This window comes from Nicotiana tabacum, chromosome 19, assembly GCF_000715075.1.
Source record: "Nicotiana tabacum cultivar K326 chromosome 19, ASM71507v2, whole genome shotgun sequence".
Classification (NCBI taxonomy): Eukaryota; Viridiplantae; Streptophyta; class Magnoliopsida; order Solanales; family Solanaceae; genus Nicotiana; species Nicotiana tabacum.
Window position 1 is genome coordinate 50237000 of NC_134098.1, and position 25444 is coordinate 50262443.

Sequence of the window (25444 nt, forward strand, 5' to 3'; positions counted from 1 at the left end):
ATAACACGTAGCACATAACAAATATAGAACATATGAGGTAATTTCTAAAAATGCAACTTTCGATAATATGCGTTGAATCGCTCATGGACCATCCGATACTCAACACGAATATGCGCGCAAGTCCGAAATCTCCTTACAAACCTATAGGAACCTTCAAATCCTGATTCTGAGGTTGTTTACTCAAAAGTCAAACATCGGTCAACTCTTCCAACTTAAAGCTTCTGAATTGAGAATTATCCTTCCAAATGAACTCTGAACTTCCTGAAAATCAAAACCGACTATATGCACAAGTCATAATACATAAAGTGAAGCTACTCAAGGTCTCAAACCGCCAAAAAACATGCTAAAACTCAAAACGACTGGTCGGATCGTTAGACTAGATCCATCTCATTTTCTGAATTTTCCTCAATCTCAGATTTCAGTACCTCTCCTTCCCCATCAGTTTGGCACTAAGAAAATTCACCAAAATTGATTTTAACGTTAGGTGCACTTATATATCCCAGTTCTTCCTCGGCAACTAGATTATTGCCATCCATTTCACTAGCATAGACTGAAGCATCAAGGTTTTGGAACCATTGCAACTGCTTAAAATTATATTGAAACATGGCACGTGTTTTATTATATTGAAGACTTTCATCAAACACTTGGTCCTCATTATTTTGAAAAATTCTCTCATTTCTTCTTATTGACCCAAGCCGGTCTCCTATAATCTCATCGAGTTAAAGACTTTTGTCGAACATTTGGCCTCTGTTATTTCCTAAAACTATAGCATCTTCATCATTAACATCCGGTGTTCCATCAGCCAAATCGTGGAGAATGGGGTCAAATGAAATCACATAAGAAGGAAAAACAACAAACTCACTGAAATAGTTTTCGGTTAAGTCAGGTATTACCTTGGTGTCTATTGCTCCCTTTGAGAAACCAAACAGACTCCGTCATAATCGCTAAAGCTGCGGAACCTCCGTTAAACTCGATGTTAGGGGAATCCATATAAGTGGCTCTCCATTGTCGATAGGCTTCACAATTCCACTAAAATTGCTCCGACCGACGAATGTTCTCTCATACCAATGAGTGGATTTCAAAGAAAATAGATTGTTCATTGGTGATTAGGTTGGGCTCAATTGAAATTTGTTGCTCACTTTCCCACTCTCTGAAACTCATAGGGATTTTGTGCGTAAAAGTAGTTCTTCCTACCAGCGGTATGCCTTTTGTGTAGAAGATCTTGTGGAAGGTACGTGGCTACTAAGATTCGCTCATCTTCCTCCAAGCTTTCTTCTTGCTACCAGTGGCACGCCTTTTGTGCAGAGCATCTTGTGGAAGGTACGTGGCTACTGAGATTCGCTCAAAGTTATATTAATTTGGATGGAAACTGAGATCTGCATAGTTGGGATCTGCCGAATAAGATTGAAATATATGTTGCTCAGCTGAAATCTTTTGCCCATTGGCCCATCCTTGTGCTTCATATGGATGAGGAGAATCATGAAAATAGGCATTAGGCGAGCTCCAGGAAGGAGGCTTTGTTATGGTTGCAGTAGCCGAAAGTTGTAATGAGTAATAGTAATAGTAATAGTACTGCGAAATTCGGGCCGAGAAACGTTGGCTCTGATACCAAACGTAGCGGATCCAACATTGAAATCGCCATGAAAAGGAAAGCAAGAACTAAAACAACAACAACAACAAGAACAAACCCACTATATTCCTACTAGTGGTGTCTGGGGAGGATAGTATGTACCTTACCCCTCCTTTAAAAAGGCAGATTGATTATTTTGGTAGACCCTCGGCTTAGAAAAGATAAAGGGAAGGGCCAATGACAAGCAAACAATCAGAAAATCAAGCGAAAACGCACACACAACTAACATTAGTTAATGCAATTAAAAACCGAAGTGAACACAACAACAAGTAATAACAGAAGTCTAGAAAGACGAAAATACACGAAAGAGACTAAGTGGTGTACTAAAGCTACTGTAACAAACAAAGACAAAGATCGACTACCTAACTCTCTACTCTAATTCTCAACCTCCACACCTTCCTATCCATGGTCATATCCTCAGTAAGTTGGAGCAATATCATATCTTGCCTAATAACCCCAAAATATAAGGCGGCGTTCCCTAAATACTGGAAAAACTATCTACAGCTAACAAACTTGTACCACCTATGACACGTGTCCAACCCTTCACTAGCCAACACAGAAGGACTTGATTGAAAATAAGGAAAACTAGGGATCAAATAACAAAGGCTAAAAACTTAATTTATATATATACTCCCTCCGTTCCAATTTATGTGAACCTGTTTGACTGGGCACGAAGTTTAATAAAAAATGAAAACTTTTGGAAATTGTGGTCCTAAACAATTCAAAAAGGGGCGCATGATATTTGTGTGATTATAAAAGCTTCTCATTAAGGGTAGAATTGTAAGTTTAAGCAAAATTATTTTCAAATTTAGAAAGGAGTCATTCTTTTTGGAACGGACCAAAAAAGAAATAGGTTCACATAAACTGGAACGGAGGTAATAATAAATTTGGACTCATTTTCATTCAGACTCCCACCTGGGCCAGCCCAATTCTAATAACATCCATGTCTTACTTCAAATTTCAGAGTCATAACCCAAACCGCAACACCAAGTGGAAGTATCTCCATATGAAACTAAAGAAATAGGAAAATAACCTTGTAAGAAATGTGAAAAATATTAAATATTATTAAAGACGTTTCAAATTTTAGCTCAAAGTTTGTTAGAGCGTTAGACTTTCACATATAATATTTGGGGAAGAAAGAAAAGGAAAGTATTTGCTAATACAATCACACCACACATCCCTTATTATCTCTCTTGCATAACTCTTTTTTGTTGTATTCTTTTTTATTACTATTTGCTTATGATAATGTTACTATTTAACTTACTCGTCTAATACGAGACATTGAGAACAAAGTAATTGGTGATAACTCAGTCATGTCCATATTATCTATTCTTTAATGTTTTTATACACTTCTTGAGAAAAATATTTAATAGGCTTAATCACAACCACATATATCTAAATTATCTTTTATCTTTAAAAATCTTATTTAATATAACACTCCACTAATTAGACTAATAGGGGTAGAACTAGAAAAAAAGGTCTAATAAATAATTTTTTGTTTTTCAAAAGTATCAAATATTTTAATATTTGAGACGGAAAAGAGTATTTCAACAAAATATTCAAAACTATAAGTGAGATTTTTACATTTTAATTGGCATTTACACGTGTGCCGAACTATAAAATAATAAGTACATTTATGAAAAATTAAAAAGTAAACTAAAAAGAGGAGAGAAATTGATTTGGGGTTATTTATTTAAAGAAAACTATATAGTATAGTCGTTTTAAAAAATAATAGCCGGCATATATATTTTAGATATAATTAGTGTATATTTAGCTAACGAATATATAGTTTAACTATTTAATAGCGGATGTATATATATTTTCACAATTCATGACTTGTAAGTGATTTATTTTAAGGATCAAATAAATAAAGGTCAAAGGTTATTTCGAGTTTCAGTTTCAGTTGGAATAGGATTTTGGAGGTTGATTGGAAATCTGCCCTAAATCAGGAAATTGTGTTCAAGATTTGCTTTGATCCCCTTTTCCGATTGAGATTGGGTCACTGTCCCCAAACCCTAGGCATGCTTCCATATAATTGCTCTGTCCCTCTCTTTCTACTTTTAGTTACTATATTTACGTAAACTGCATTATTATTATTATTATTATTATTATAGCAGAGGAAAGAATTCTTCTTTATCAGAATTATGGAATCAGATGAAGGGAAGCTATTTGTAGGAGGATTAAGATGGGAAACAACGGAGGAGAAGCTAAGAGACTATTTTAGCAATTATGGAGAAATTAAACATGCCACGATCATGCGTGATAGATACACTGGCTTGTCCAGACGCTTTGCTTTTGTTCTCTTCTCTGATCCTTCTGTTATTGATATCATTCTTCAGGACAGACACAACATTGATGGCCGTTCGGTATGAAATATTACAAATTTATGATCTTGAATGTGTACATATGATAGCCAGTACTCTAGCTCACTCTCAGAACCTGCTAATTATAAATCTCCAAACCGCTTGCTGTTAATTTTTTGTGGTGTTCGTTTATTTTGATCAATCTTGTAGGCGTAACCCCATTGTGTTTTCGTACGTTTCAAGATTGATCATGATTGAGTTTTCTTCTCTATTCTTTTCACTGATGTTTGTATGCTTTCGAAGTTTTTTGTTGTTCTGTTAATGCAGTTTTGGGATTGTGTCATTAGTTGCATCAGCATGTGTTATGTGTAGGCCTTCTAGTTTCTCCTTGAACCGTTTATATGGGTTAGTTTCGCCTTTATGTGATATTTGGGCAAATTTGAGTGATATTTTTGTTATAAAAATATAGCTTAATGATTTTCTGTGTTACTTAGCCAAAGTTGACTAAATTTTTGTTAGAAATAGTTCGGTGACTTTGATGTAATAAAATAAAAGTTTAATTTCCATCCGTGAAATTACCCCGTTTATATACATGAAAAAGAATTTCTAAAAAACGTGTATATTAGAATACACTGTCTAAAATTTCTGAATCCTGCCTTTTTGTCCAATTTCTTAAATGGGTATGATGAATCACAGTCCTGTTTCTGTTTGTGGAACTAGAGGAGTGTGGCATTCTGAAAATGTAAAGGGGGATTTAGGCACTCTTGTTCGTTTTTTACTTCCTTTTCCTTTGCTTAGCTCATCTATCACTCTTTTTACTTGTAATTTTTACTTTTAGATTATTTGATTAAAAGTGGTGCAGTGCGTTAGTGCAGAAGGTCACATTTATGAAGGAGAGTGGGAGGGCAGGGAAGAAATATTCAGCTTGTTTTGTCTGGATTGTGTGGAAATTGTAGTAGATCAGCTTTGCAGGGTGGTGAGGACAAACTTCCTTAGATAATTAAGGATTCTGCTTCATATGCTTTTCATTTTTTAGTAAAATAGTCCATGTTGAGTTACTTATTTGGAAAAAAAATTACCAGAGGAGAGATGTAAAGGAGTAATATGTTAGATTTTCTTGTTTTATAGTGTTGAATATGTTTATCTGAGCTGAAGTCATTCCAAGACATGATATTCTAGTGGGCGCGATTGAATCATATGAGTCTTTTCCTTGTTCTGAAGGTTCTCAGCAGTGTTAAACATGACAAACAATTCCGCTGGTAGCTGCAACGTTGTAGCTTGGCTTCAACTAAATGACATCTGAGTTTCTTGCTGACCAAATGTCTGTTTACTTGTTTAGCTGTTTTCACTTTAAACTCCAGTTTTGCTGTTCAGGTGGACACTAAGAGGGCTTTACCAAGAGAACAGCAGCAGAGCTTGAGATCGCAACTTCCTTATGCTGGCGAAGATATAGAAACAGAACCTGAAGGGAATGTCAGAACTAGAAAAATATTTGTGGGTGGGCTACCTTCTTCCCTTACTGAAGAAGAGTTTCGGCAGTACTTCCAAAATTACGGTAATGTGAAAGATAAAGTAATAATGTATGACCCAAGCACTGGTCGCCCTCGAGGATTTGGTTTCATCACCTTTGACACAGAAGATGCTGTTGATAAAGTTCTTCATAAAAACTTTCACGAACTGAAAAATAAACTAGTGGAGGTAAAACGCGCCCTGCCTAAAGAAGCAAATCCTGCTGGCAATGGTGGTGGTGGAGGTTACTTGGGTTATGGTTCTTCTGGTCCCATTAGGTCTGCGCAGCCTACTTTTGTTGGTTACAATCCCTATAACTATGGCTATGGTTGTGAGATTTATACTTGCTACGGTGGGGCAGCTGGAGTATATGTGAATCCATCTTTGGCCAGCATTGGTTATGCTAGCAGCTTGCCCGGTGTCACAATAAACCAGTGGAGCAGCCAGAATCATGGGTATGGTCCTTTCTATAATTTAGATGCAAGTTATGGGGCTTCTAGTTCGTGGGGTGCTTCAGCCTACTGCGCTACTTTTTTGCCATCAACTAGTAATTCTCAGGGTCATGCTTCTCAAAATGGGAATCAGGGGAATGGTTACAGCACCTACGCTAGAAATAAAGGCTCTTTCACTGATTCTGATGGTAATGAGACTAGTGATACGCATACAGATAATGCTCCAAACAGCAGTATCTGTGAGGGGTCTACCGAGGCAGGGAAACACGAGGCAAATGGGCACAACACAGCAACAATCTGTGACAGCAGTAATGGTTCTCCGGGGTTTCCAAATGCAGCTTGGGTTTCTGATAAATAAGAAATTCTGAGTTAATATTGTGGTAGACTAAGGGAAAACTGACAGCACTGACCATATCATTAAATATCAGCTTCTAATTAAGAATCACTCAAAAGAAAAAGTAACCCAGTTATAACTCCACCAGTTCGGTCGCAAGAGATCCGATGACTGGTTGAATTACTGCAGTCTATGTATTGGTTATTTAACAGTTACATTTACATTCTTACAATGCAGATGAGTAGTGTTACTTTAAACTGCACTGGTGATACAGTGTGTATTGTCTTTGCTTAAAGATGTTATCTAACTGAGGTTGCTTATACCGTTGAAGGTTTTCTCTTACTTGAATGGTTATGTTTCTTCTTTCTTTGTTCTCATACATAAGAGTAGCAATTTGTGTGAAACCTATTCCTACAGTTGACTACTTGAAAATGATTTCAGTTTCTAAATGTTGGCATATAAAATTTGCTTATATGACAATAAGATAGAATTCAGTTGATAGCAAATAGTTCTGAGACTTGTGTTGTTTGGGTTCTGTGGGGATTAAGCTATAGAGACTTGACATGTAGTGAAGATTCCTTCATATTATGGTGCATGATTTGGCAACATATATATTGGTCAGTTATACAAATAAGTAAGACAGTAGTAGCAAATCTTAGTGTTATTACCCTTTGATCAAGAGGCATACCCTTGAGAGTTTTTGTTCTCTTGTCCTTGTTTACTATACAAGCATGTTTTCAAGATTTATGAATTGGATTGGAGTAACGAGAGGACTTAAAAAAGAAGAGGGTGATTTTCAACATTGATTTGATAAACCATAAGTTTCAAATCACATATGAGAAGTAAATCAATTAGCTAGGTGATCTAGTAACTTCAGTGATCACTAATTTATTTCACTTCCGTCAAGGTCTAGCTAGCATATATGGCAAGACTAGCTATTCCTGCTGTTATCATAGACAATAATTGTAGAACAAAACTTCCAAAGATACTCTCCTTTTACTTCAGTTTAACTTCTATGCAATAACAATGCATAAGTTTTTTACGGTATCATGTTAAGTTAACCTACAATAACATGTAACTCTCCGTAGCAAGCCTGATATGATAACCTGAAAAGTAGAGTTATAACTTGTTCTAACCGGTTAAATTGCGCGAATAGTTTAAATAATTTTTTCGTTGTGAGTATATGTAACTGAAATTCTTGACATTAAGAAAGCAAAGTCGTTTCTTGAAAAAACCATAACCATATGAAGAAATCTTAGCCTTAAAAGGAAATTGCCAAATAGCACCTTTTGGTTATTCTTGTGGTCTGTACATTCTTGCCTGCCTGCAGACTGTTATGTTATAGGGATGAGGAAACAAATTACTTACTAGATTGTTTACACTGTTATAGGAGGGAAGATCAGCTTGAATTTAAGCAGTTGTGAATAAAAATTACAATTAGTAACAAATGTAATACGTAGTATTTCTTTTTGCACAATTAGAGATTTAACTAAAAATTTTGAAAAAGTCATTACTCAAACTAAGAAAGAAAACACGAGATGGGGCACGTGTTTTTCGTCCATGACAATATCAAGAAATTGCAGTTTCCAGCACTTTTCAGAGTTAATTTTTTCTAAAACCTGCAATTCCTTAATTTTGTGGTCAAATTTAGTGAAACTGACATCCAAGCCGGCAAAGCCCTGTACTTCACAATGACATCAGTTTTTTATTGTTTAAGGAAATGGTCCTAATTCCAAGTTTATTGGGTTGTGTGACTAATTCTTAAATATGTCACTAGCACTCTATTTTAAGTAAGATTTTCGTATCATTTTGTTTCATTGATATCAACGTTTATAATACTTTAAACCAATATATTTATAAAATTAATGAGTGTTGTTTCCTGGCAAATTTTAACTTTGTCTTACTAATATCGTATGCATTTTGTAGCTTTCGATATTTTCCATGCAACATGATCACATTATACGTAAAGACGATGAGGCTGACATACATGACAAGACTCGTTATATTACATAATATTAAAAACATATTAATCAACTAAATAATGATATTTTACACTACATTTGGTCCGAAAAAATATTAATTGTATTGACAAATCGAATTGGTTTTAAAATATTTGTTGTTTTAGAGAAACAAGAAGGCTTATTGATTATTGTTTGCCTAATTAACACGCTTTCTGTTGCAATTGGTGGAGTAATAATTAAGTAAGACGATTAAAGAAGAGATAGAAGGATATATAGCTTAAACAAATACTCTAACGATTAAAAGCTACTAAGGTGTGCAAGAATATTTAAAAAACATATAATATAAAAAAGAAAAAAAAAAAAAAAGGAGTACAACATTAACTTCTCTCCTCTTCTCTAGAACATGCCTATTTCTGGCTTCAGAATATTACATATTGGTCGATAACATTGATGCTGCACCTTCCAACAATATATATGTGGACAAGACACACTTTTCCAAATTAAAATAAAATTAGCACATAACTTGGAATATAAAACTCTTTTGCTTTAGTTATAGGCTATTACTATATTTTAAATGCAAAGTAAAAGCAACATTTGGAATTATATATATATGAGGATACGCATAGAAACCTTCAATATATAAAAGCTGGCACAAATTGTAGACTTCGAAATATATGCAGCGCTCTCATAAGAAAGAGTCTCCAAAACCCAACCCCTAACCAAAATCTGATTTCTTCTTAATTTGTGTATCATGACTGAAGAATTAGAGAAAGGAGCTACTAATGGAAGTGAGGATTATACACAAGATGGGACTGTGGACCTCAAAGGTAGACCTGTTCTCAGATCCAAAACTGGCAGATGGAGAGCTTGTTATTTCATTGTTGGTATGTTTAGTTTTCTCCAAATTAAATAATATACAATTATACATATAACATCTTCTTTGCATATATATAGCAGAAGTTATGAATTAAGTTAAAAGAAATGATAAATAAGCGGTGAAGACTAAAAACAAAAACGTGCTGTTTTGGCAGACCTTACTAGCTACTTATTAGTAGTAGAATATATCTACAATATGTTGAATTATGCACCTATAGGCTATATATATATATATATATATATATATAAGTTCTTTACACTTAGATTTCAGTGTATAGATAAATTCTTAGAAATCTATCTATCCACTTGCTACTTTAATTTATGCTTGGTTAAGATTTTTATTTTTGATTCTGAGACATTATGGTTGTTAAATATATATGCACTAATTTTAACACAACCTAGACAACCTTTTAAGTGGGGTATTGAGCATCTCTTGATTAACGTGTAAATAATCTTTAAGTCTCAAGTCTCAACAATCAAAAGAGTTGGTGATTTTCCCCACTTTTTATCTCCTTTAAATTTTAAAATATCTCACCATTATTAGAAAACTCGTGATCCTTAAAACCGATATAATATACCAGTGTTATATATATGTATATATGATCAGGCTAGTACGTATTAAGCCATGTTAAGAAAATGAAATTCCATCTACTGGTATAACTCAACCACACAAAAACTAGCTTATGAGAAGAGAGTTCATGTGCTCGGTCAATATAGAACAATAATTCTACGACCAATGTTGAACGTAGGTAGTATATAGTAGAATATTGGAAAACCTTGTGCATTTATGATTTGATGAAAACGTACGCTAGCTTATAAATATGTCCATAGGTTATGAAGTATTTGAGAGGATGGCATTCTACGGGATAGCAACAAATCTGGTGATATATCTAACAGACGAGCTGCATGAAGGAACTGTGAAATCCTCAAATAATGTGACCAATTGGGTTGGTACTGTTTGGTTGACTCCCATTCTTGGTGCTTACATTGCTGATGCTCATCTTGGTCGTTACTCCACTTTTCTCATCTCTTCTGCTATTTACATTCTGGTAATTATTTACTCCTCTTAGTTTCAATTGAGTTTAACTTCTGTGTAAAAGATTTTTACTCTATATGTAACCGGTAACCCCATTCATAAAAAGTGATAGAGATAACTATTTAAAACATAAGGTAGATTACTTGCGATATATAACGTATTTTAAAAAACAATAATACTATAAATAATTCTTTACATTAACGTTAAATCCTTTGGTATTACATGGGTTAGTTTCACGTATAGTCATTGAATTAATTAGTAAAATCATAAAATTATTTTTTGATACATTATACTCAGTAATTAAACTTACTCACTATAACAGTAAAGTTACAAATTTGTTTTTTATCACACTAAAGTAGTTGAACTTTATTTTCTGCGACAATTTTGTGATTATATATACTATTGTAGAAAGTAAAGTTTAGTGACTTTACTATATATTTTAGCGGGTAAAGTTCAATTACTTAATATGACAAGAAATAGTTTTACTTTTTTGTCATAATTGGCAAATTCGATGACATTTACTAGTTTTTCATTCACATCATACACTCTTTTGCCTGCTTAACCGTGTCTTGTTCTTTGGCTCACATAACAACAGGGAATGTGCTTATTGACAATGGCTGTTTCATTGAAAGCCTTGAGACCCCCAAGTTGTGGCAAAGGAATCAAAGAGATAGACTGCACTAAAAGGGCTTCTGCTTTCCAAATTGGCATCTTCTATTGTGCTTTATACATAGTTGCTATTGGAACTGGTGGAACAAAGCCTAATATCTCAACAATGGGTGCAGACCAGTTTGATGATTTTGAACCTAAAGAGAGGTTTCAAAAGCTCTCCTTTTTCAACTGGTGGATGTTTAGCATCTTTCTTGGAACTCTCTTCTCCAACAGTTTCCTTGTTTACTTGCAAGACAATGTGGGATGGGGTGTTGGTTATGGCCTTCCAACTGCTGGACTTGCTGTTTCAGTAATGGTTTTCTTGTTAGGGACTCGTTACTATAGGCATAAAAAACCTTCAGGAAGTCCATTCACTAGGATTGCTCAAGTTGTTGTTGCTGCAGCTAGGAAGTGGAAGGTTGTTGTCCCTAATGACCCAAAGGAGCTTCATGAGCTGAGATTGGAAGAGTATGCTACTTCTGCAGGCCTCTTCAGAATTGATCATACTACTTCTTTAAGGTGAAAATCTTATGATATTTAATTCATTTACACTTGGACAACTTAAAGAAAATCTTATGATATTTAATTCATTTACACTTGGTCAAAGTTGTCGCCTGTGGCCAGAAGGTCAAGGGTTCGAGCCGCGAAAACAACCTCTTGCAGAAATGCAAGATAAGGTTGCGCACAATAGACCTAATTATGGTTCAGCCCTTCCTTGGACCCCGCACATAGCGGGAGCTTAATGCAGTGGCCTGCCTTTAGTGTATTTTAATTTGTTATAGCATATAACGAGCTTTATTTTTGAGGTTACGGGCAGTTACTTTTAGGGTGACCCGATAGTATGAAAATTCTTTTACAATGTCGGTGTACAGAAGCTACACTTTAGATTAGTTGATTTAATCATTTTATTAGGACCATAATGCTGGTTTTTAATTTTACTTGGATTATATGTGATTGAGATCATGTTGAATGCAGACCTCTTGACAAGGCAGCAGTGAAAACAGGGCCTAGTTCACCCTGGAAACTTTGTCCAGTAACCCAAGTTGAAGAAGCTAAGCAAATGATAAAAATGCTTCCAATACTTATAGCAATGTTCATACCAAGCACAATGCTAGCACAGACACATACCCTCTTCATTAAGCAAGGGACAACCTTGAAGAGAGGAATCGGTCCGAATTTTGAAATTCCTCCAGCATCTCTTACTGCCTTCGTAACAATCTCCATGTTGATCACCCTTGTTGTCTATGACCGCGTCATTGTACCCATTCTTCGAAAATACACAAAGAACCCGAGGGGGATCACATTGTTGCAGAGACTCGGGATTGGCCTTGTCTTGCATATCATAATCATGCTCACTGCCTCGTTCGTTGAAAGGAAGAGGCTCAGTGTAGCTAGAGAACATGGAATTACTGGGAAAAAACAGATTGTTCCTCTATCTATTTTCTTTCTGCTTCCCCAGTTTGCCTTGATGGGAGTGGCTGATAACTTTGTGGAAGTTGCAAAACTTGAGTTTTTCTATGACCAAGCACCAGAGAGCATGAAAAGCCTTGGGACTGCATATGCTACAACAAGCTTGGGTGTTGGCTACTTCCTCAGCAGCTTTCTGCTGTCAACTGTGGCAGATGTCACCAAGAAAAATGGACACCATGGGTGGATATTGGACAACCTCAATATCTCTCATTTGGACTATTATTATGCATTTTATGCTGTCTTGAGCTTTCTAAACTTTCTTTTCTTCCTGGTTGTAGCAAAATTCTTCGTTTATAACACCGAGACCAACAAAACCAACAAAGAGTTGCAGGAGGCCATGCAACCCTCCCTTAGCAAGCCCATAATTGAAGAAGAGAAGGCACCGGTTAAATAGCCAGTTTGCAAACCTCCTTCAGCTAAACACTTTACTGAAATGTGTAATACAAACTTGTGCAACTTACACATTTCCAAAACTATAGGTAGAGCCAAGGCTGTTATAGCTCTATTTCATAATGGATTCCTTTTCAGTATGTTCAGTATATAAGATCAAAGTTTATTTCTGTTTTCGCATACTATACAACGTCATACAAACATCAGAGATGCTTTGCCCTTATCTATCACAGATATAAAGTCATCCAGTGGGACCTTTTTTACTCGCGACAATCCCTCATCAGCAAAAAGGTACCAGTTTACATGCAGCAACACACTCCAGAATCCAAGTATGCTGAATGACCTGACAACCAATTTGCTTGGCGAGATCCTCAGCTTCAGCTAATCTTTGCTGCAAAATATTGCTTTCTTCTTCAAACGTGCAACCCCGTGGGGGATCACAGTTGTATACAACTAGATAAGGTGGGTGAGTTTCCTGTGCAGCATGAGTCTGTTCCACCAACTGTTCCTTGCTCTGAATGCTAGCACCTCCAGCCTTCTCAACTAGATCTAACAGGTCAACTTTGTAAGTTGGCACAAAATCCCCACTCAAATAAAACCTGAAACCATCAAAAAGCTTTGGCGCCTGCAGTATAAAGGAAGAAGGGTTTACTGTATACATAAAAGCTTTTAACATGTGCTACATCAGTTTGGAACCAGAAAAAGAAAAGATCATTAGCCGTGAATCGTATTCACAAGGAATATAATAAACTAGTTTCTCAATATCTTGCAATTACCGGACACTTACATTAGTTGAGGCCCAGAGCCTTCCAGCTTTGGGGCCCCCAGAACAGCCGTGATTGTCTAGACTTATTTCATAAGGTTCTTCCTTTACTGGACCATTTGCTGCAATACAAGCTTTTACCCCTACAAACAAACAAGTTCATTGATAGGAGAATGGATTTTAAATAAAATAATCATACTTTTCCATTAGGCAACTAAATAACTATTGACCAAGGCCAAGCAAACTATTTCCAAAAGAAGCCCATGCCCTCAAGTGGCTTTGGAGAAGTCACACATGTACCCAGGTGTTTCTCTCATATTTCACTCCCCTCAACACCAAAGAAACTTTTCTTATGTCACCACACATTCCACTTATTGCATTTGTTGCTTCTATGGCAATTCAACATGCCCCCTCATTCCATGGAGAACTAAATGAACGTTCTATTTCAAAAATACTTTTAGATAAAAGGAAAAGCGCTTACAGTCCATCGTTAGGATCCATTTTCCACTCAAAATTGCCATGAGAACTTTAAATGTTCTGGTGCATGCACCCTTTTCATCTGTTGCTGCAACAACATGTGTGACATTTGGTTTCCAAAACTTGCACACAGTCGCACCGCACATATTAGCAAATGTCACCAACATATACTGCAAGAATATCAAAAATACACTAAGATGGATTAATAATGTTAGAATATTTCAACTAACAAATCTCAAACAGAAAGAAGTTACCATTTTTCTACTTCAAAGGTTTCTCTCAAAATAAAAGGACATTTAAGTGGGACAATGTGCAAATGCCTCCAGGGCTCAGTTCAAGTGGCAAAGGTTGAGGGAATTGTGACTTAAGTCATAGTTCGTGCCCTGAACCGTGAGAACTAAGCCTGGTATTTAAGTGGAGAAGGGCCATTATCCCAAGTTTCGAAGGCTGCAGTTGGACCTAATGGTTGACCTCAGACGTGGGACAAAGTACAAATACTGTACAATTAAATAAATAAAAGTAAAGACACCAAAGCGGATATTTCATACACTGCTTTTTCCAGGACATGCATCAACCAGGACTGAGACAATTCAACTTAATGTTGACAGACACCAAGCTAAACCATCTATGCATGACCATAATAAGTTGACTCCTCTAGTGTACCAGAGAAAGCTGAAATAAACAAACAGCTTCTACCTCGAAATATGCCAGAGGCAAAACTTGCCCATAAAAAGGACCATGTCACTCGTAACAACATTCATTATTGTGAGACTGATCAAACAGTCTTAAAACAGATACATGGGACATATTATAGAACTAGCAAAGCATATTGGCAATGCAGAAAGGATAAACCAACCTTCTCTTCTGAGGATAGAGCAGACCCACAAAGAACCCATTCTTTGGGTCCACCTGATGATCTTGCCCAAAAACTCAATTGCTCAGTGGTTCTATATGCACAATGGTCAAAAAGGAAAAAAATAGTTATGGAATTGCTTACAGATGAGGACAACTATCCTGCACATTCTAATGAATATACATATCTAAATTGCTCTTTGATTTATGTAAAAGAATTAAAATCAAAATGTAAGACAATACAAACAGCACGTTTGTTATGTATTTCATGAATCAATACGACGTTTTTCAATTAAGAAATGTGGCTACCTTCCTGTAACATAGAATCCCCATCCAATTAATTCCAACAGATAATCTAGCCAACTTCTTGACAAGGATATTACTTCAGTAGAAGTATCCCCATTTTACATTAATGGATCAACCCTATTAGACTACCAAGTAAATTCCAATGACTAATATAACTGGACCAATAACTTAAAATAATAAGCAAAGCTCCTATGTACATTTGTATGTAAAGATACTCCTATTAGATATAATAATGCTAACAGGCCTCAGCTCACATGGCAATCAAATGAGATACACTTGCTTAGCAAAAGCATTCTGAAACCTAATTATACCAGCAATTCAAGCAGTTCTTTACCGCGTCAACTTTCCAACTATCAACAAGTGTAGATCCGCAACATGTTTATGACAAGTGACACCAACACCTTTGTCATTCAATCATCATCTACTTCTCTATATCGAGACAACCATTTATGTAGGAAAAATAGTAGTTTGCATGACCCATATCTAGAGAATAACAACAACAACAACAACAACCCAGTATAATCCCACTAGTGGGGTCTGGGGAGGGTAGTGTGTACGCAGACCTTACCCCTACCCTGGGGTAGAGAGGCTGTTTCCGATAGACCCTCGGCTCCCTCCCTCCAAGAACTCCCCACCTTGCTCTTGGGGTGACTCGAACTCACAACCTCTTGGTTGGAAGTGGAGGGTGCTCACCATTAGAGCAACCCACTCTTGCCACTCATATCTAGAGAATCAACATAAAATATTGACGGTCTTAGGAAGGTATCACCAATTTCAAACTTATCAGCCTTAAACCAAGGAGCTTGAGAGGAGTGACTGGATTCAATTGATAACACACAGATTTAAGGTTCCTATAATGATGTTTTTCTCATTCTCATCAACCGCCTATAATATAGGAGGTAAAAAAACAGCACAGAAGTGCCACTATATACACTCTTCTTACAGAGGAGGAATATCTGAAGTTGCTCGATGCACTTCCCTCCTAACGTGCTTCCTGGAATTTGACTTCTCAGTTGGAAATTTAGTAGATTTATGAATTGGGCACAGCATGAGATAGTTGTCCTGTAATTAAAATAGATGTGGACTTTTATGGAAAACATGAAGACAAAAACTTTACAGTGCTCAATTTGATCAATTTATTAACTAGCTGTATTTACTTACCATATCCCATCGACAATCCTGGATTTCAAATGCACAGGGCACGTGATAACTCCTCCGGCAAGATTTTATGTAGCAGCCAAGTGCTGCACCTTTCATGCCACAACTACTACATTTGAGTTTTGCAGCTCTTGCCAATTCACTTTTCAAGTTCTTTATAGTATCTCCATCATAAAATACTTGAGGTGTCCTGTAACCAATGAAATTAAGTACCGAAAAGGTACCCAATCAAAACCTAAGTGGTATCGACTATTAAACAATTGTGCAGTTTTACGAAATACTGCAGAATGCTAAAGGGTCAATAAGAATATGATGTAATATAAGAATCGAGATTATGCTTTAGTAGTGGATGTACAAGTATTGTAGTGGAAACAGCCTACAGACATTGCATGGTTGGCTCCCTATAATTTCAAGCCCTATCTAGATTATTCTAATTTGACTACAGTCACTAAGAGCAGAGCTTTCATAAGCAAAACAGATTATAATATTCAATTGCTAAAGTCAAAGGTTGCTAAAGTTCCCTTTTTTTCTTCAGCTCCAATTGTTCATAACCATCTACTACAGCTAAACAACTCAAGCATAAAGATGAAGCAGCTGCCACTTAACTACATACCTAAAGCTCTCCCTTATCAGTTGCGCAATCATAAAACAATATTATATTGGAATATACAGCTAAATGATTAAATCCACATACCATTCAATGCATTTACTGTGCACACATATGACTTTGGAAGGAGAAGAGACATTTTCCACCACTTCCTTTCCATTAGCATAGTACAAGAACTGTCCAGTTCCCTGCAAATATTTAACAAAGACCGGACAGATTAATAATAAGAATTGGTTAAATGTAGCAGAATATGTCCAGATAAACATGTGTGTACATGAGCAAAGGATGAGGAGCACAAAATAAGTGGATAATTTTCCAAATGATAGCAGTGGAAGAGAGTATTAAAAATTTCTAAAAACAACAAAATAATCGCAGCTGATAGTTCGAAGTTTCTCCTATCATATACAGCGCAGATAAACTCACCTTTGTGGTCTTAGGCGAATGACAGAAACAACAAACACTTCCTTTCAGAGCATGTTGATCTGAAACTGATTTTGGCTGAGCAACAGAAGGAGATTCACTATTTTTATACTCCATATTGCAGTTGGAATTAGCAACAATTTCAGAACTAGGACATCTTAGTTGAATATGACCATGACTTTCTAAGCTCATTTGTGACGAACCAGAACTTAGTCTCGTTTGCCTCTTCACATCCCTTTCATGAAAAATATCTTCACGCCCGACTATGCAGCGCATTCGACGTCCACCACATTTGAATTGTCCTCTACTGATCTCTTTGCTGTAATGTTCTCTATAATCTGGAAATGCAAGGATCACATGTGCTTAAAATAGTCAAAAAGAAGAAAATATATAGGAGAGAACACTTGAATAAACACTTTGTTCCATCCTTTGTTTAATCTAACAAACCATTTACTCCTTCTATCCCATTTTACCCGCACACTTTCCTTTTTAGTTCGTTCCAATAAGATTAACAAATTCTTATATACAGTTTAACTTAAAACTTACCATTTTAACTTTAATGAGATGCTGTATTGTCATAAAAATATGGCTTGTTTTAGAACACAAGTTTCAGAAGTCTTTCTTTGTTAAACTATGTGTCAAGTCAAGCTATACCACATAAAATGGGACAGAAGGACTAAAAATTATCACAACCCAAGAATCACAAACCATTAGTTAGCAAGCATCTACTGCTAGTCTGCAATAGACACTAGAAATTTTCTAAGCAACAACAGCAAAAATCAAGAAAATAAAAGAAATCAAGCTACAAATGCCCCCACGATATTACAACCTTGAGCATACAAAAAATTTACATGTTAATTGCCATAATATAACATAATTACAGAACAGAAGCAATTTGTCAGCTGAAAGGACAAACGAGAAATCAAAAGGGGAATTTTGCAGTGTACCTTTACATACTCGTGAGGGTCAATGTTGTTGGACGGTCAGGATCTGATGATTTCTAGTGGCATATGATAATTTGACGGTGGATATCGTTTTACTTGCAGATTCTTCGTACCGCGTTGGAAGTTGGCGCTTGATTGTTTTCCAGGAATTGTCTCCCGCTTCTTTGCAATTATGGGCTTCCTTCATCCATCTACGCTGATTTGGGTAGAAATTCAAAAATAGCCAGATTTACAAGTGGTCATTCAAAAATAGCCACAGTTTCAAAAATTATCGAAATTTAGTCATTTTTCATGTAAAGATAAACTTGAACGAAAACACTGTTCAAAATCCGAAAAATATTCCAGTATAATATACTGGAGCCAGCAAAGTATACCGATCCAGTATAATATACTGGAAGTTCATACACAGGTGCACCGAACTTCAGTATATTATGCTGAACCGGTCTCTGTTGCAGCAAAATAGTGGCTATTTTTTAATAACTTGGCAAACGCCGGCTATTTTTGAACGACCAGTCCGAAAACTGGCTAACTCGTGCTATTTTAACGATTTGGGGGCGGGGGGCGCACAAATAGGCGTTTTTAGGACCCTTATTTAAAGAAATAGCTGATATTTATAAATTATTTAAAATTTAGCCAGTCTCAAAATCAACTTCAAACTGAAGTTAGGCTCTGCCTAATCCTAACTTCATATCTTAGGTCTGAGTTGAATGCAGTTCAATCAGACCAAGCTTCCGTCAAAGCATAACTTCAGACACAATGGTCTGAAGCTGACCTGAAGGTTTTAATAAGAGTACTTGAAGTTTGCCAAAAAGGCTAAATATTAAATAGTTTTTAAAAATTGGGTATGTTTAAAATAGGGGTACTCAAAACGGCTATTTGGTGTCATTTTTACCATTTGAATCCACTATTTATATTTTATCCACGTTTAAGAAAGATTTGCAAAAACAGCCTTTACGCTACACACCATGGAAAAATTATGCTTGTTCAGTTGTTCAAAATTATGTCAGACTGGGACGTAACTATGGTTAGAGGTGTACATGGATCGGGTTGATTCAGATTTTCTAATTACTAAACCAAACCAATTGTATCGGGTTATTAAATCTAAATACCAAACCAAACCAATAAAAGTCATTTTTTTAATCTCGGTTTTCTCGGGGTTTTCGGATTTTTTCGGGGTTTTTTCACATAAAGTCTTCATAGCACAAAACGTAAAATTTGTGCTCTAAATATTTCTTTAATCCTAGTAAGACATAACTATATAAGGTGTTTTCAATAAAATAACATAAATATGAGATAAATCATGGCATTGTACTAAAATATTCGACAATAAAGATAATAAAATCGCATAAAATAAATATTATTAATAAGCCATAATGAAAACAAACATAATTTAAAATTATGACTAATAAGTACTATTATTTACATGACTAACCACTAAAAGAAAAATAAGATATACATTTTATCTAAACCATGAAAAATAGATATCCAACACTATTTTTATTTATTAGTACAATTGAATTGAATATCTTTTATTAGCATTAGTATTGATTTTATTTTGGTTTAGGATTTATTTGAGTTACTAACATTTATGGACTATAAAACTTATTGGAGCATCTAAAAATTATAAGCTCAAGCTTGAAATAATACGTTAAAAGACAAAACTATGAAAAAGCTTAAGAAATATTTATAAACTACACTACCATAAATATTTGTATGTATTAAATATATTTAAAACTTTTATACATATAATGTCGGATTGGTTTGATTTCGGTTTGACTTTTTTTAGTTAAAACCAAACTAAACCAAATATGGTCGGGTTTTTTTCCAACACCAAACCATAGTCGGGGTTTTTTTCTCGGTTTGACTCGGATTATGGGGTTAGTGCAGTTTGTCGGTTTCATTTGTACACCCTTGAATATGGTGGTATCTTCATTCCGCATTTATTGTAAAATTGTTCGCATATTTTTGATGGATATGGGAATCTTGCCTTGTTCACAAATTATATCGGACGAATATAACTTTGGTATTATCTTCATTCAATATATCTTTTTAAATTGTTCAGAAGTCTTATCGGATGGGCAATTCTTGCCTGTGTCATTTAATTGTTCAAAAAAATTGTTGGACGGACATAACTTAGTATTATCTTCATTCTACCTATCTCATCAAATTATTCACAAGTCATCTAATGAGCAAATCTTGCAAGTGGTTGTTCACTTATTCTCAAGTTTTGCTAGACGGGCGCACAACTGGTACTATTTTCATTCTACCTATCTTGTTAAATTGTTCACAAGTCTTGTCGAATAGGCAAATCTTTCTTGTGTTGTTCAAATATTGGCAAGTTTTGCGAAACGGACATAAATTGGCACTATCTTCATTCTACATGTGTTGTTAAATTGTTCACAAGTCTTACCGAATAAACAAATCTTGCATGTGTTGGTTGTCAAGTACGACCATAGCATTATAGCAAATGTCTCGCAGTATAACTATTCAATGTAATTATAAGTAGAATCAATTTGTTTACATCATATACGCCCATAATTAAAAGAAAATAACAACAAGCACACCTACGGGAGAAAATGTGGGTTGTTTGTCTTGTGCGCGGATATGCGAGTGTATCTATAAATCTCTTTGCAAGTGGAACACTATCACCAGATTATACTGTAGGTTGCTCTTCTTGTGCATGACATGGAACCTTTTCCATATCAGTTAATGACATTTGCAATTGCCTCTTCTAGAGATAATAATAATGGATTGCTTTCATTTCCTTCAACTTCAACAGAAGTCCCTTTCTGTCTCAGCAACAAAATTTGCAATATTACTATATATGATGAAGGCCATTTTTTTCTTCATCACCTTCCTTAGGCACAACACATGTTTCCAGAATCTTGGTACAAGATGTAACCTCTGGTGCATCCAGGGGTCTTAATACCTCTACCGAGTTAGTAGCATCGTTGCTCCCAAATGATTCAGTAGAGTTGTGTAAACTAGATTCATTTGTTTCATCTTCAGTAGCATCAATAATCTCATTGCTAAGCATTTCCCTTTTATCAAGTTCATGCAGCTTCTCTAGTGTTTCAATAGCAGCCCTTGTCGCCCATCCAATATAGCTCATGTGCCTGGAAGATAACAAGGCAATATGCTGAAAAACTGAAAACTTTGAAAGGAAGTCTAACTTTTCTTGCTCTTTTCCCAAACTGGACCAACCAGCCAACACAATCTAAATAATGAATTTTTACACTGCTAGTGTAATTTAACCTATTACACCAGGTTAAGGTCACCTTATTTTCCAGGATACTAATTTCACTTATTATGGACAATTACTTGTACTCGTCTTTTAGTTGACCTGTCAACGTGAAAAAATTTGTGCGTTGCTCATGTCTAGAAGCTAAACTCAACAAAATAGTCCGTCCATAGGAGATGAAAAGTTTTTGATCACCATCATGAAATAAAAGTTACCTTTCAGGATCCATCCCAGCAGAGAGGAATGCAGATTTTGTACGAGATTCATAATCCGAATAGGCATTCATGACGGTATCAGACAAGTATCCTCCCCATTTAGCAATTTCAAGGAGAAAGTGGATGTCAAGACTAAGCTGTTTAAGATACAAAATGAGTATTCACTCAAAAGCTGTGAAAGAAGAAGATGAAGAATGAAAGCAGATAAATTCATCTATCACATGGTCTCTACACAAACAGAAACTAAATTCTTCTCTTATTTTCAACAGAATATGGCCACTGCATTCACCTATTCATCTATGTATGTTTTCCTATTTACAATTATTCTGTCGGTATAACATCAATTTTGTATCTAAATTGAAATTCATTCATTGGAAATCTTTCTTGGTTGCAGACTGACTACCACAAGAAATTTGACTGTGAATTAGAAAAGTCAGGGCAAGGGTTGTGGAATCAAAGCTTATTCTAGAGACAGAAAATGCAGATACCTGTACAAACTTGTCACAACTTTTATTTGGCAAATGCTCTTTAGTGATATTGGAAATATCTTCTTTATCCAAAATCATCTCAAACATCATCTCCATCAGCTCACTGAATAGATCCTTTAACCAATTCATTTTGATAAGAGTGTCCTCAGCGTGCTCTTTTAGATTCCTTAGCGCGAAATACAATTCCTGGTAGTTTGATGTCCCAAACAAAGAAGTTTTAATCCATAAAAGTGGACAAATAATATGCTTTTATCATTATATTATCCAACAAGCGGCTCCACCTTCTTGTGAGTGAAAAGATTTAAATAAGACATTTATCATAACTGTGTTAATACTTCTGTTCTAAATGGCATACCCGGTAAGAAGAAGAGGACTCTAGATCAGTACAACATGCTGGAGAAGGATTACATCTATAATCACTTTCAAGTGGCAAGGATTTAAGAATTAATTGCTTGCAGAATTGAGATCTTAGTCGCTCACAGTTTTCATGAATGAAGAGCTCATAATCATCAATCTCAAACTGCAAGTGGTAGGTGTCATTGAAAGCCCTCCTAATCATGCTGGAGAATATTTGTGCTATTATTGATAAGTTAGCAATAAGGGAAATTTGTTGTTCTACTGAATCTGCAATATTGATTCTTGAATCAACTCCCTCACTTTCTGTCTGATTGGTTAGTGCACTTTCGAGAATAGTAGTGTACTCTGTAAAAAGATCCAAAAGCCCTCTCAGAAGTGAGCCTTCAATATGCAGTTCGATTAGAGGAGAAACCTCTTCAATTATAGCCTACAAAATATTACAAAGGACCATTAGCTTCTTGCTTTACATCTTAATTACTTAAAAACTGTCTGCAGTTTGAGTAGGAAATAAACTTATAATCAGGCAACTCTAAGATAAACAATTAAAGCTGTTGTTTTCCTCCCAAGCAAGTGATGACGGGACACAATCTAGTAGTGCAAACAAGTAAAATGAATTGTAGCTATAGATATGGCTTCAATTTAGTCTTAAAAATGATTAACGTAGAGGAGCAATATAAGCGAGTATTAACCAGATTTTTATACTGCTAGCACCCTAGCTCTTTCTCAACTCACCTGAACTATTCCAATACCTTATATGCTAATATATGCATCATAGGTAGAAATAGGAAAAACCTGACTTAGTGTTATGAACTTCCGACCACTGTTTGCAAGCAGACAATACTCCGATAGCTGGCCACTGTTAGCGGAATAACTATCAGGTGATAGAATTCCTGATACTCGATACCTTCCAAGAACCCAAGTATCAGATGAGGTAATGATACCAATCACTTTCTTAAAGTGTTCTATATGGATCTGTAAAACTTCTTGTATACTGGGACGGATATGCTCTATCAAAGATGATCGTAATTCAATTCCCTGTGCCTCTAACAAAGAGCAATAAGACATTGTAGATTGCACAGCTTCCACTGCTGTCGATAGGCCACTACTTGGCTCTACCATGGATATAACATAATTATTGAAATACACAGCAAAAGTCGCAGTTTGTTCCATCACCCACCGATGTAATTCTGATTCGTAAGAAGAATTCTCACCATGCAAGAGAGTGAAACTTTTAGCTGCTTGGGAGATCATGGAAAATAAAAACTTCGAGACATCTCCAAGATATAGTCCATGTGGATATACCTTTGAGAAAAACAAATCATGTGTGCTAGATGCAATACGTGAATGATAATATTTAAGCAATAGTTGAGTTGCAAGATTACTGTCACCAATTCTTTGGAGCCCAACCAATGCTTTCTGCAGTTCAAGTGCAGAAACTCTAGGATTTTTAGCAACCAGTGTCAACTGATCTGCAATCATAGACCTCTTCTCTGATATTCTAGAGTTATAGCCCAGGAGTTCATCCGATGAAGTCTCTGCCAACTTGAAATCTTTGAAGAACTCAGCTTCCTTCTCCAAGAAAGAAATAGCTTCGTCCAATCGCTGTTCTGAAAGAAGATCATCCAATATTTCAGAGACCTCTTTGGTGTGAGCAGCAATAATGCTGGACAAAGATGTGTCATCTGGTAAGCTTTCTTCGAGCTTTGATTCTATCGTCTCCTCTGCAAGAAACTTTAGAAAATCGCGATTTGCAAGGTCTTTTATGAGCCTTTTCTGCTTTGAAACCTGGTACTTCAGTTGCAATAAGTCACTCTCTAGATTTTTAGTCCCTTCAAATATCCTGCTAAGAAAGATACTGTCAGCTAGCAGCAGAAGTCACTGAAATTCATCAAAAATAACTTTTTTCATCGGTTCATAGAGCTAATAACTAACCCTATAAATGCTGAATAATTGGTAAAGACAATTTTCTGAAAATCTTCCTCAGACTCTCTTTTCAACTCAAGGAGTTCTGAACAAAGATGAGTAATGCCCTGCAAAATCAAACATCATTAGACAGAATTTATCAGCAACAAGGAGTACCAAGTGATTACACATAATTGGGGGAAGGAAGATTGTACATTTCCATAAGATGGTTGTGTTAAAGATTACTAAGTAAATAAAAGTATCTCAAACAATTTAAGCTTTTAGATGAAATGATTCACACATCTCAACCGAATACCACTACCTGGAAGTGTAGCTTTCAAGTCTCATTGTCACCTTTCATCGTTAAATGGATTTCCACGATCGTTAAAGAGTTTAACTTTTGTGCACTGCCAATATATAAATTTTTAGGTCATCAAGTTAAAGTGACCCGCATAACATGTAACTCTTCTAAACTGAAATATAGAGAAATAGTTATCTGTTATAACCGGTTACGAAATAATATACTCCATTATGTATATAATGTTAATCCTTAAGTATATGCGTTTGACTTTACACTGTCACGTCACTTAAAAAAAAACTAATTTAATTACCCATAATATGTTGAACCATTAACCTGAAAAATTAGAGATGTAACATCCTAACTAGTGTGCTACAACATTTTAAATTATACTTATAGTATAAATATTAACATCCTAGTTGCTACAACATTTTAAATTACACCATAGTATAAATATTTTCTAAACACTATTTCCTGAGTAAATAAGCATAAGACAGACCTTAGCAGTCATGGAGTGGAGCTCATGATCAGAATTAAGTTCGCTGGAAACAGACGAAGAGTCATCGCTGGAATGAGCATCGGTTGAATAATGTTGATCGGCGGGGATATCTTGACTGTGATCCCTAAACCTAAACCTTCTTGATGTTGAAGAAGCAGTAACCGTGTCCATGTGTGGATTGTTGATGGTGTCAACAAGAATGAATTTGAGGTGTTGACTGTTGAGTGAGGAAAATGCTTGTAATCTGTTGTGTTTCGGCCATTGTAAATTTCTGTAAATGGACAAGCTTTGATCTTGACGTTAGA

General features: G+C 35.6%; 4 protein-coding genes across 9 annotated transcripts; 2 read left to right on the plus strand and 2 right to left on the minus strand.

Moving 5' to 3' along the window:
* The first annotated feature begins 3474 nt into the window (after positions 1 to 3474).
* LOC107820517 (heterogeneous nuclear ribonucleoprotein 1-like) lies at positions 3475 to 6576 on the plus strand. The gene is made up of 2 exons (XM_016646808.2): positions 3475 to 3996; positions 5308 to 6576. The coding sequence occupies exons 1-2, from the start codon at positions 3775 to 3777 to the stop codon at positions 6250 to 6252; spliced, it is 1167 nt and encodes a 388-aa protein (XP_016502294.2). The 5' UTR covers positions 3475 to 3774; the 3' UTR covers positions 6253 to 6576.
* A 2243-nt stretch (positions 6577 to 8819) lies between these two features.
* Positions 8820 to 12793, plus strand: LOC107820518 (protein NRT1/ PTR FAMILY 5.2-like). The gene is made up of 4 exons (XM_016646809.2): positions 8820 to 9073; positions 9897 to 10114; positions 10697 to 11271; positions 11728 to 12793. Exons 1-4 carry the CDS (start codon positions 8941 to 8943, stop codon positions 12614 to 12616), a joined length of 1815 nt encoding a protein of 604 aa, XP_016502295.1. The 5' UTR covers positions 8820 to 8940; the 3' UTR covers positions 12617 to 12793.
* Positions 11748 to 18308, minus strand: LOC107820519 (BRCA1-associated RING domain protein 1). Of its 6 annotated transcripts, none has more exons than XM_075237735.1 (9): positions 18143 to 18308; positions 17199 to 17533; positions 16863 to 16963; positions 16172 to 16358; positions 15954 to 16072; positions 14709 to 14799; positions 13857 to 14022; positions 13400 to 13518; positions 11748 to 13237 (listed from the first exon to the last, which is right to left on the minus strand). In XM_075237735.1, exons 2-9 carry the CDS (start codon positions 17469 to 17471, stop codon positions 12893 to 12895), a joined length of 1401 nt encoding a protein of 466 aa, XP_075093836.1. In that variant the 5' UTR covers positions 17472 to 17533; positions 18143 to 18308; the 3' UTR covers positions 11748 to 12892. The 6 variants fall into 6 exon arrangements, with proteins under 6 accessions (XP_075093836.1, XP_075093837.1, XP_016502296.1 ...); XM_075237736.1 differs by lacking the exon at positions 18143 to 18308 and adding an exon at positions 18025 to 18121; XM_016646810.2 differs by lacking the exon at positions 18143 to 18308 and adding an exon at positions 18047 to 18111.
* Positions 18309 to 20602: 2294 nt separating this feature from the next.
* LOC107820520 (exocyst complex component EXO84A-like) lies at positions 20603 to 25444 on the minus strand. The gene is made up of 7 exons (XM_016646811.2): positions 25140 to 25444; positions 24373 to 24470; positions 23233 to 24280; positions 22439 to 22867; positions 22084 to 22269; positions 21596 to 21732; positions 20603 to 21255 (listed from the first exon to the last, which is right to left on the minus strand). Exons 1-7 carry the CDS (start codon positions 25308 to 25310, stop codon positions 20958 to 20960), a joined length of 2367 nt encoding a protein of 788 aa, XP_016502297.2. The 5' UTR covers positions 25311 to 25444; the 3' UTR covers positions 20603 to 20957.